Source organism: Pelodiscus sinensis, chromosome 5 (genome assembly GCF_049634645.1).
Source record: "Pelodiscus sinensis isolate JC-2024 chromosome 5, ASM4963464v1, whole genome shotgun sequence".
NCBI classification, from domain to species: domain Eukaryota; kingdom Metazoa; phylum Chordata; order Testudines; family Trionychidae; genus Pelodiscus; species Pelodiscus sinensis.
Window position 1 is genome coordinate 51,883,178 of NC_134715.1, and position 12,293 is coordinate 51,895,470.

General features: G+C 39.5%; 1 protein-coding gene across 8 annotated transcripts in view; it reads right to left on the reverse strand.

The window, feature by feature from the left end:
- Positions 1–12,293, reverse strand: part of SLC10A7 (solute carrier family 10 member 7) — a 203,083-nt gene that overhangs the window by 171,296 nt on the left and 19,494 nt on the right. The window contains exon 5 of one of the 8 annotated variants that reach the window (XM_075929995.1): positions 1,154–1,696. The exons of 6 other annotated variants lie outside the window; for them this stretch is intronic. In XM_075929995.1, the coding sequence (XP_075786110.1) occupies positions 1,679–1,696 (18 nt within the window). In that variant the 3' untranslated portion in view covers positions 1,154–1,678. Of the gene's footprint in view, positions 1–1,153; positions 1,697–11,553; positions 11,687–12,293 lie in introns of those variants that run through there. One more of the 8 variants, XM_075929993.1, reaches the window with a different exon arrangement.

Here is a 12,293-nt window from a genome sequence, read left to right on the forward strand (position 1 = left end):
AGGGGTGGGAGGGGAGCTTTTTGAATGTTGAAGTTGAGATTTTTTTTTAGCTCCTATTAAAAGCCTAACTTTTGTTTGTTTTTTTAAGTCAGATGACTAATTTAAAAACTGTTGAGGCACCAGCTACTTGGTGCTGAAAATCAACTTACCAATTTACGAGGCTAAATTACAAACAATCTCTTGATTTCTAGAATCTTTTGAAAAGCCCTAAATTCTTACTAGTGATCTATAAAGACAAAAATGGGTTTGTGCTTTTAAAGAATAATTAAGGAAAATTCAGTACTCATTTATTCAGGGCGGAGGGAAGAGAGAAATGTTTCAAGTCTTCATGGATGACTGAAGAACTGAGATAGAAGTGTTATAACATCATAATACCAAGGAAATTAACTATTTTGGTTAGGGTTATGATGATTTTTTTTAACCCAAATATTTACAATCAGTTTAACCCCTAGCCAGGATAGAATTCTACTGATATAAAAGGTATAGCTTACTACAGTAAACACCTTTACAGCAAAACAACAGTGAATATTCTGAGGAGAGAAGGGATTTGCACCATTTTAAGTACAGGCAGTCCCCGGGTTACATGGATCCGACTTACATCGGATCCCTACTTACAAACGGGGTGAGGCAACCCCGCACTAGCTGCTTCCCCCCAGCAAACCAGGGAGACGCGAAGCTAGCGCCCCCCCCTTCCCCCCAGCAGACCAGGGAGACGCGGAGCAGCTTTTCTCAGCAGACACCTCAGCTTGAGAATAAAGGACTGAGGGAAGTGAGGTGTGGGAGAATAAAACTGAGCTCTGGAGAAATGTTTGGCTAGAGTTTCCCCTACAATATGTACCAGTTCCGACTTACATACAAATTCAACTTAAGAACAAACCTACAGTCCCTATCTTGTATGTAACCCAGGGACTGCCTGTATACCAAAATAGTTAAACCAGTACAACTTTTGTATGTAGACGAGGCCTTAGTTGCACTCTTTAAGACTGTTTGTCTTTTTTTAAAACAAATATTTAACTCAAACATTTAACAGCTGAAAGGAAAGATAAAAGTGTTTAGGTCTTCTCTCATTCATGAAAAGTAAACAATAAAAAGGAAATATTTTTATTTCTTTCAGGTAACCTTTAGAGGTAATAGTTAAATGAATAAAAAAATTAATAAAGGCCACACAAATATTCATTTGATTAAATAAGAAACCAATATTGCAATTTTAAAACAAAAAATAAGATTTAAGGAAATTAAAACTACATGATCATTTAATTCCTTTTCTGAATCTCATATTTTCTATCCTTTATATATTACCAGTCAGTCTGCAATTATTTACATTTATCCATTAGATCAGCTACAAATATTTTCTGAAATTATGAAAAAAATACTTTCCTAATACACAGACACATTCAATTTGTACTTTTGACTTAAAAAAAAATCCTAAAAACAATTGAACAGAAGTAACCAAAGCCACAAAATTACAAATATCTGTTAATCGTTGTTTACAGAACACACACTTCCAAGGAGGAAACTACTTATCTTGACTGATTTCACTAAAGATATTCTCACTCTAATTATAGGGCATTTTATCATCTTACTTGTTGTGTCCAACTCACATTAACTTAAATGTTTTACAAGGTAAGTGGAGAAAATAATCCTGACTATTTAGATGATCCCAGTGTTCTAGATGCCATCATTCAGATACTGTCACCTATTTTCAAAAGAAGAAAGATGAATACCTGTTTGGCTCTAGATTAATGCCTGTTTTTCATTAAGCAAGAGAAAACAACTTTTGTTAGACTTATAAATAAACTGTCATTTTACCACCAAAATACTAACAGAAGCAACCAGTCTCTGCTCAGTCACATTCAGTAGATCCTTGTCCTGAAAATAGTCTCATTGTTATCTCTGGGTGGTTAATAAGGCAGGCAGTCAAGTGTCACCCTTTTTTGCTTACTGAAAAAACAGAATGATGTTCAAGAAATGAGGAAAGATTGTGCCATTTCTGTTTTGCTTTAATACTGGTTTTAAATCCAAGCTTTAGTGCATAAAGAGTAAATAATATGTTTAATCATAAATATTTAAGTAGCTAATTATTTTTAAACCAGTATAAGGCAGAGTGGAAACAACTGCAGTCTGGAAGTAGGATTCAATTTAAAAAAATAGTGGTATTTGCAACCACACAAATACTGTTCAGAAATACCACCTATTCTATAGAATTTTGTTAGAATGTAAGCAATGGCAAAAACTAAAATTGCATACGGTATGAATAACCCGCAAAATGTATTATTTGACATTCTGCATGACTCAGTTTCCCTGTTCAGCATAGTAGTAATCTTCATGACAAATCCCAAAGAGCTACAGCTTCCTTGGAGATCAAGTACCATCCACATCAATCTATACCAAGGTCTAGCTGGATATTCAGTGGCAATCTTATTGTGTCATGGAAGTTTTTAGTGGCCGTGTCATGAACGGCCATATAGTGACATTTCTTGGTAAACATACTTTGCATTTTATTGGCTTTCCATCCCAAATGAATGTCCATACCAAGAAAGACTCCAAATTGGATCAGTGCAGATGTAAGCGGTTGCAGAGTTCAGCTTAGGACAAACTCACTTCTGATCCTGTCCTGAAGCGGCTGGCAAAGTTTACAAGAATCAAAATGTCAGTCCAGTGTTCTTCAGTGCTCATGTTTCACTTCTATAAAACAATGCTGGTACAACTGTGGTTCTAGAGATCTGCAGCGTTGTGACAAGCTTTATGTCATGACTCCTGCGGAGCATAGGCTTGACAATTTTCTACTCGCACAAAACTGAACACCTTGACCTGCCCCTCCTCTGAAGCCCTGCCCCCTGCTCACTCCATTCCCCTCCCTCTGTTGTTCTCTCTCCCCACCCTCATTCACTCATTTTCATCAGGCTGGTTCAGGGGGCTGGAGTGCAGGGGAAGTGAGGGCTTTGGTCTATGGGTGAGCAGAGCCAGAAATGAGGAGTTCAGATTGTGAGAGGGGGCTCCAGGCTGAGGCAGTGGGTCGGGATGTGAGGACTCCATCTGGGAATGTGGGCCAGGACAATGCTAGAGAAGAAGGATTTGGGGTGTAAGAGGGTGCTCAGGGGGCTAGCTGGGAGAGGGAACAAGGCAGGGGCAGGAGGTTGGTGCCTGGGAGGGGGGAAATGCCAAGTGCTTTAGAAAACCACATGGCACAGAAACTAGTGGGGAGTCTGCCAGCTCTGCAGCACGGTGCTGCCAACCAGACAATCAGCAGCCCCATCAGTGGTGCTGACAGGAGCCACAGGATCCCTTTTGTTTCTGACTGGGTGTTATGGTTGAAAACCAAACATATGGTCACCTATCAGAGAGAAGGCCTGCAATATGGCAGCAGCTGCTCTTATATGACTGTTCACATCTTCCGAGTAACCTTTAGCACTGTATGAACTGCCCCAATACTTGACAATTGCCACCAGCTCAGTGTTGCTTCCAAACAGGTTAATACTGATCTTGTGATCTGGAGCTGGAGACTGCTTGATGGTAATGGCCAGGGATTTTATTACTGAACATCTGCTTAAAGCACAGCATTAAATACAGGGGGATTTGTTAAGGAACCCAGGAAAGAGAAAACAATGGCCCAGGAATATTCCCTCAAACAACAGCCACCTTATAGCCATCTGAAGGACATCTCACATCGAAACTGACAACAAGACCTTCTACCAAGGCTGGGAATCTGGAGTTACAAAGACACTGGTCTATTAAACATTCCCCTGATAGAAAGGTAGGGAAGAGGTGGTCAGAAGTAGTTTGTGAAAAGGCTGATAGACTAAGGGCCTATCATGATCCTGAGGGTTAGCCAGCAGCCTGGGGATTAAGGGATTAACTACACCTAACTCAGGTAGAGGTGGCCAATAGGAATTTCAGACTAGGACAAAGGAATTTTTGGGTTTCCCTCCTTTGTCTCTGGGTAGTTTCTCTCCAGCTACTGAAGAGGATAGGATGTCTCCCTATAAGGGTACGTCTACATTTGTTCCCTAGTTCGGACTAGGGATGCAAATGTAGGTGACCGAAATTGCTAATGAAGCGGGGATTTAAATATCCTACACTTCATCTGCAAGATCTCGCCCAACGTGCTAGTCCCAATCACAGCTGATTCGGACTAGCGCGCTGGGCAAGATCTTGTGAATGAAGCACGGGATATTTAAATCCCCGCTTCATTAGCAATTTCGGTCGCCTACATTTGCATCCCTAGTCTGAACTAGGGAGCAAATGTAGATGTACCCTAAGAAAATACAGTTCACAGTCTGTAAGTAGGATAAAGTTTAGACAAATCCATTAGGTTTTATTGTTTTATGGTTTGGGAAATGGGATCTAGTGTCTGTGGATATTGCTCTCCTTTGTAACTAAGTTCCTGGCCCATGGTAAATTTCTCCTCCATGAGTACATTATTTTGTTGCTGTTCCATCTAGTCAGTATGCTTGCATCAGGAATATTGTGATGATAATAAAAGTTTTTTCTCTTTTCTTTTTATTAACCTGGTATTAGTTAATTTGTGTGTCCTGGTTTGTACTTTAGGCGTAAGATTTCCCAAGTAGTCTGTCCGTGGTTGCTTTATTAATATTTGGGTGGTGGCAGTGGATTTTATCTGCAAAATCTAGGTTGTTAAGATTTTGGGGGGGATTTTTATACCAAAGCCTGGTAGATAATGTTTGGGGTACTTTTGCTGGCCCCCACTTTTTCATTTATCATGCCAGAGTGGGAAAGGAGCCATGAGAGGGTCTATCTACACTTTTCCCCTTAGCTGGAGGAGACGTAGCCAGGTTAGATCTAATCAAGTTGATACACTCAAAACAGAAGATAGCCACAGCAGCATGAGCAGCAGGAGGGCTTACTCATCCCAAACACAATCCCAACTGAAATGTCAGGAATCTATAGGGGCAGCTAGTTTCTAATCATTGCTTATACTGTCATAGCTACTCTATTTGTAGCGAATTAGCTTGATCAGAGTGATCGCGCATGTATCTCCTCAAACTGGAATTTACACCTACAAGTCAGAGTGTAGACATACCCTGAAAGGGTACATCTAGATACATGGCTCCGTCGATGGAGCCATGTAAAGTGTTTACTTAACATAGTCAATGAAGTGGGGATATAAATAATCCCCGCTTCATTAAAATAAAAATGGCCGCCGTGCTGTGCTGACATCAGCTGATCTGGCACAGCACGGCAGTCTAGACATGGCGCGGTCAACAAGGGAAGCCTTTGTTGACCACACCGGTAAACCTCATTTCACGAGGCATACCAGAACGGTCAACAAAGACTTCCCTTGTCAACTGCGCCGCGTGTAGACTGCCGCGCTCTGCCAGATCAGCTGACTGTCGGCACAGCATGGTGGCCATTTTTATTTTAATGAAGCAGGGATTATTTAAATCCACGCTTCATTGATTATGTCGCGTAAACTACTTTACATGGCTCCGTCGACGGAGCCATGTCGTCTAGATGCACCCAGAGAAACAAAAAGTAACAGAGGGACCAGGTTGCAAACCATATAGGCTATTTCTCCAATTCAGAGATGGGGAACAAGTCAGATCCACCTGAGCTATGGATAGAGAGGGTAAGATTATTTAAGGGAATACATAAGAAAGCCTCTTTATTTTAAATCTTCTCTTGGGCTTTGTTTTGAAGAAACTGTTTCTGTTTCATTACTAATGCAGGCTATCACAAGTTTCCAAAGAGAAATGCTTGCAGGGTAAATTAGTCATCATATTTGGTACTCAGAGAAATGTAGCCCAGGCCCTGATCCAAAAGTGTGCATATCACACAATCCCACTACAGGATAAGAAAGAGGTCAAAGCCTAAGCACTGTAGGGGAGCACTTGAGAAGGGAGGACAAGGATGCAGCCATCCCAGTAACTCTAGGCTGTCTAAATTATGTCAAGCTCGTGGATCATTTGGTTATACATTTGAATCGTGCCTAGCACAATGGAGCTTTGGCCTCAATGCTCTAACACAGGAGAAATTAAATAAGTGAGTTAAAAAAAGGATTCCAAGAGACAAACACAGGAAGGAAGCTCAAACTGTGTCTTTCCTCAGCCCAAATGCACTTTGTAAGAAACTTCTCAGGTAACCTGGAATAGAAGTATTTACAAAAGGTGCAGGGAAAATCCCTGCTCTAATATGTCTTAGATCTTCAGCTGGGAAAGGTATAAAGCAGCATCACCAGAGCACAATCTTTTGTAAGGGAAGCTCTCTCCTGTAGACTTTACAAGGAGTGCAGCCACACTGCATCCATAGCTCAAAATAAGCTACTAAATAGCTTATATCAAAATTTCACGCTGTCTACACAGCACTTATTTCAAAATAAATCGCTATTCCAAAATGTCCCTTACTCCTTGTGGAATGAGGTTTACAGGAACATCAGAATAGCAAGCCTGTTAAATTTTGAAATAACGACACTCTCAAAAGATACGGATTAGCTATTTCGAGATACCTCTGGTATCCCAAAATAGCAGGGCAGTATAGACGTAGCTTAGGTGAGCTGGAGAGTCGCTTCTTTCAGTGGAAGCTAGGCTTACAGGCAAACAAATAGGATAAAGGCTTTGAAAGAAATTCTAAAGCCAAAGTTTTCCCAACACTAATGCAGCCCTTCAGGACTAGTCCTGCCCTCTTGCTGACCCTATCCTTGCACACATGCCAAACCCCGAAAAATATTAACACAGACTATAAATTCCAGGTTATAACTACATTTTCATAACATCTTAGGCAAGATCACTTGAGAAGATTTAAAATATAGTCATAAAAGGGTTGAAGAAAGCCAAACATTGCAATGTGCATATTTCCTATTAAGATCCTAAGTGATCTTGTTTCATAATATTTGTGTGTTACCATCCAGTATCAAACAATTCCCCCCACAATGAAACAAAATAAGAAACACACACCATTAAGGCTTGCACTTGCCTTTAAATTCATGTCATTTTGTTTTTAGAAAGTTAGTGTAAATACACACACAGTTCAAAGAAGCTTTCTGATATTTTTAGAAAAATCAATATCTTTCTTCTGACTTTGCCCTGTTGTTAGTGTTCACCTTTTTGTTGTTTGTTTTTAATGAAAAAAAAACAAACACAGGAATTTTCCAGTATTTATTCGCCAGTGTGATAATTCCCATGCAGTTAATTTTACAATGTCAAGTTAAAAACATTAATTTATTTTTATTTTGTTATTCTCCCTTTGATTCCTTTCCCAGGAGGATATTCGTGTACCATTCATTTTACAATTTGGTTTTTATCTTTTACACATCTTTAAATAAAGCAAATTTAATCAATTTTGTACTTTCCCCAAATATCTTGGTCTTTGAATGCATTTATTAGCTTTTTCATTGCATTTCATTCTTTTATGTTTAGAAGTCCTCTGACTTGAATATACAGCTGTATCTTATTTTGGAAAACAGCATATCCAGTACATACAGAGCCAGAGCTTACAAAACTAAGAACACAGCCTGACTAAAATTAAGGAATTATTTAGACTATAGATTTTTAATGAAGTGTCAAAATAAAATAAAATAATCACTTCTACAATTCCTTTTTGTGAGGTCGTAAAGGGTCATTTTTTCTATAACACAGCCTGATGTGATTTCTTGCCACAGTACTGTCTTGGCTTTTGTGTAGTAAGTTACACTGTTCAAAATGTATCCTATAAAAGTCATCTAATTTTTTTTTATTGTACTTAATCTAATTATCAGTCTTTTTTTCCAGTGTAATAACTATAATTGTTCTCTGCCAAACACCTTTTAATAATATTTTGCACATTTATAGAATTCTCCACCTGAAGATCTGAAAGCTCGTTTATGAGTTTGCAACGCGCTGTAATTTTGGTAAAATTACTGTCCCCATTTTACAAAAGGTAGAAGCATATATACATTTACCACAGAGTTTTAGCAGTATTTAGGTGACTTATAGATACCGATTCAAAATCTTTTGTTACTGGGAAAATACTAAAAATTATTAATGGTACAACCACGCAAAAGTGTGGAAAACTTCTCAAATTAAAATAGTTAGATATTGATAAGTCATTTTCACAATAGACACTTTTGCATTTACTTTTTGCCAACATTCATGTGAACAGAGTTTTCCTACACACAACATATTTACTACATTAAGTGAATTCCAGGCCTGCACCTGAAATTGCTTTTCCAAATAAATTCAATTGGTTTGAGCCATCTTAGAATTTTATTCGTAGGGATAATGAAGATATCAGCGCTCTGAGGGAAATAATAGAAGAAGAAATGGAGACTAGTGAGAAAGCAGTGGGGACACGGACCTTCAATTTTGCAAAATAAAGTGGTAGGAAATAGACTATAATAGATTCAGCCTCATCTCATAGTGGGGACAAGGCCTAAATGGATGGAGAGAGAGTTGAGAGGATGACCCTCTCATCAAGATTTGCATGACTTTTGTCAAAGGGAGATGAGCAGTGGTACGTATGAGGATGAGTCAACACTCTGGATTCTCCCAACTGCTACAATGGATATAAATTGGGGAAACCTCAAAGAAAGCTATTTTTCCTAGTCAGCCACAGATGCAGCATCTCTCATAGCATCATCCCATTAGTGCCATTAGTGATCACCCCAACATCGAGTGTCTGCAGATAAGAGCAGCTGTCCTTTCTTGAAATCCTTAAGAACCATTTTATTCTGCCATCCTATTAGTGGCCTCACTGGATTGCCCCTTCTGTCATCCTCTGAACTCCAATACGGTATTTTAAATATCTTTTATTATTGGTCAGAGCATACTGAGACATCTGCACATCATACTTCTCTTTTGCTCACTGCACACTCCTCTGCCTTTCCTTTGTTTCTCTTTTACAAAGCTGCAAGGTTTATTACTCCCTTGAATTTTTGTATAAGCTCTACTTTTGCTCCCAAATACCTTAAACAAGTTGTCATTCATCCGCATAGCTGAGTGGAGTCTAAGAGATGTCAGTTTTGACCTGCAAAACCCTAAAGCGTTTGAGGCTGCTTGAGAGAATCCCTCCCCCATATCACAATGCCATGAGTGCCACCTGCAGATGTCCTCAGCTTAATTCCCCTCTCACTCTAAAAAGCAGGGGACTATTAGCAGTGGGTTCCTCATAAAAGCTAGTTTCATCTCAACTGCTCTCAAAGTCTGAAATAGTGCCAATTTGATGCCTTTGCAGGCACTCTGCAAAGCCAATCTGAGCAGGCATTGTGGATGGCAGAGGCAGTAGAGTGCACTAGAGGGTCATGCTGTACGGGTCATGTGTTAGAAGACCAAATGATGTGTGCAATGAAGGAACATGGAGAAGTGTTACTTGCTTCTGATGATTTTCTATTCTGTAACTTCTGAGTCAGTGTTCTTAAATGTACATCAAGGTCACCCCACGCTTTGGTGGTCATTTTTTGGTGTAGAGTTTGTTTAGACCAAAACAGAAATACACAAGTATTGGTAGGTTTTAAAGCTTTATAAGTGCCCATGTATGCTGCTAAACAAATTACTCATTTTACTGATTCTGGATTTTCAAAATGTATCTGGTTTTGCACCAAAAGTCCCAGAACCTGACATTTCAAATCACTGAACACAGTTGAAGTAGTTACCCAAATTACCCTTAAGATTAAGTTCACCTACTGTACCCTTCTTTTTCAACAAAACCATGCCTTCTCTACTACATGCTGATTTAAAAATAAATCCTTATAGAATTAACAGAACCTCCTCCCTTTATCATCTTAAATTCATGGTCCAAGTGTTTCAACTATTATGCTGCAAAATCTCCAGTTACCTCAGCGATTTCTAGCCTAATGGTGTCAGCAAACTCCTCAAGCATCTCAGCCAATACTTATTCATGCTTATCCAGACCAAAACAAAAATGTTGCATTTATCTAATGAGTTTATTATATAGTGCTTTACCATCAATTGAGCTTAAGTGCTTCACAAACGAGGTAAGCACCATTATCCTTATATTTTAAAGAGGGGGAAACGGAGGGAATGAGCTATGACATGAATTGGCCAAAGTCTCTCAACAGACCTGTGGCAGAGATGGGAATAGAATCCAGGTTTCCTGTGCCCCAGCTGAGTGCTCTGTCTATTAGGCCACACTCTCTAATATTTCCTCTAAAGACTCACATTGTTTTTGCCTTCAGTACTTGAATTCAAAGAATCCAGACTGAAACACAGTAGTGTCTGCTATTTCAAACTAGGCATCTCTAATCACCACTTCATGTTTCTCACTAACATCTTGTAACTATCCACCACTCTCTACCCTTCTAAAATCTACTGAAGCCCCTATAAATCCCTAACTCTGTAAAATCCACCAATTCATGCAAGTAGAAGAATCAGTGCTTGATGAGACAACAGCAGACTAGAAGTGATAACAGTTAACCATCACTACCACAATGCAAGCATGTAGCTGCATTTTGCTTCAAATATTAAACACAACTTCACAAATCAAAGGTTATTTCAGTAACAGAGTAAAAACTCCGGTCATCTGAAGAAATGGGCTGTGCCCACAAAAGCTCATGATACCATCTATACGTTTTGTTAGTCTATAAAGTGCTACCAGACCATTTGTTGTTTAAGTTTATCCTGTACAAACTAACTTGGCTACTCCCTGAAGCCAGAGAAAAATATATTGTTATTCCTATGTTATATTCTCATAACCATTTGATAAGCTCTACAACCTCCTTGCTTTGGAACAAGAAACTGATATTTTCCAGGGAGTTTTGCCCTGGCGTCATTCATGTGCCTTCTACTATTCCCATGTGGGAAAAGCCTGAATCTGACCAAGCCACAAATAAATACATATGATCGCTCTGGGACTTGTTAGAATTTGGCAGATACATTCTCTATCTGCATTGAGAATGCTACAGCCCACAGCTGCAGCAGATTTACAGATGTTTTCCTGCAACTGCTGTTTCCAGCACCAGGCAGCTGTTGTAACACTAGACACCAGAACTGAGAGCAGGCAGATTGTATCTTCTGTGCTCTCAGTGCTACCACTTCTGGAACCCAAGGAGTCTGGAGGAGGATGCTCCCTGACTTGAAGAAGAAGAGGGAAAAGATTTTGACAATGAGCCTGGGAAGACCACCAAGATTAGGAAGGAACTGGCAAACTGGTATTGGGATGTGAAGTCCAACATGCAAGACTGGGCAAGTGAAGAGACGAGAAGAAAAGGCTGAGGCGAGGGCAGGTAGAGATGACTGAAGCAGGGACAGTCTGTAGGGAACAAGGCAAAAGGGGTCACGCTTAGGGGAACAGAGCCAGAAATATGTGACGACTAGACCACACTCCCCTCCAACGTAAGAACATAACAGTCATACTGAGTCAGACCAACGGTCCATCCAACCCAGAATCCTGTCTACTGACAGTGGCCAATAGCAGATGACCCAGAGGGAGGGAACACAACAGGTAAGCCTCACCCTCCCATCACCCACTTCCAGAGAAACAGAGGCATGCCCCCTCTCCTGGCCCCATTTGTGAAATATGGATAATACCATCTCCAATTTCACTGCTATGCAATGAAAATAAACAATATTTCCACGCAGATTCCATAGTGATAAGAACAGAAAATCCAAAGAGGAAATTAATAATTCTGATTTCTGAACAGCATTTGAACAGTGTGCAATAAATGAGGAGGAAAAAAGTAATGAACAGATAACACAGTGAGCATTGTCCATGATATGCACTGAATAAGGTAGAGACCCTGGGCAAAAAAAAAAAAAAAATAGTATGTGAGCATATAATTAAAAACATCATACTACATACACAAAAGGGGACTGAATTAAAGTTGTCTGTACAACCTTTTTCTGGCATTTCCTATCTTTTGAGCACTTGACTTAACAACCCTCTAACCGTCTTTTAATGCAGTTTTATATATAATTTTTTGTATTGCCTCCGGATGCTAAACAGGGCTTAGTGCCTCATAATCTCAAGCACTGTACAAATAACCACCACAGAGACTGTCCCTGCCCCAGAGAGCTAACTAAGACTCAGACAATACACAACAGGTGAATACACACACAAATTGGGAAGGAAAAGAGAAATATACCATTATACACATGGATGCGTTTATATCACTTTGTAATAACAGCAGTCTCAGTAGTCACAGGAATTTGCCAGCATGTTAAGAGGACATTTACATCATAAATTTAAGTTTGCTTCCTCTCCTCTCCCCTCCCCCAGTGCTTTAACTTCGAGAGTCTTCATAAACTGTACGTTTTAGCACAATTTTTGTAACACAAAAGCTTTGTATAAATGAACTTACAAAAAATATAATCAGTTGTGAATCAAATTAAAAAACACAAACTACT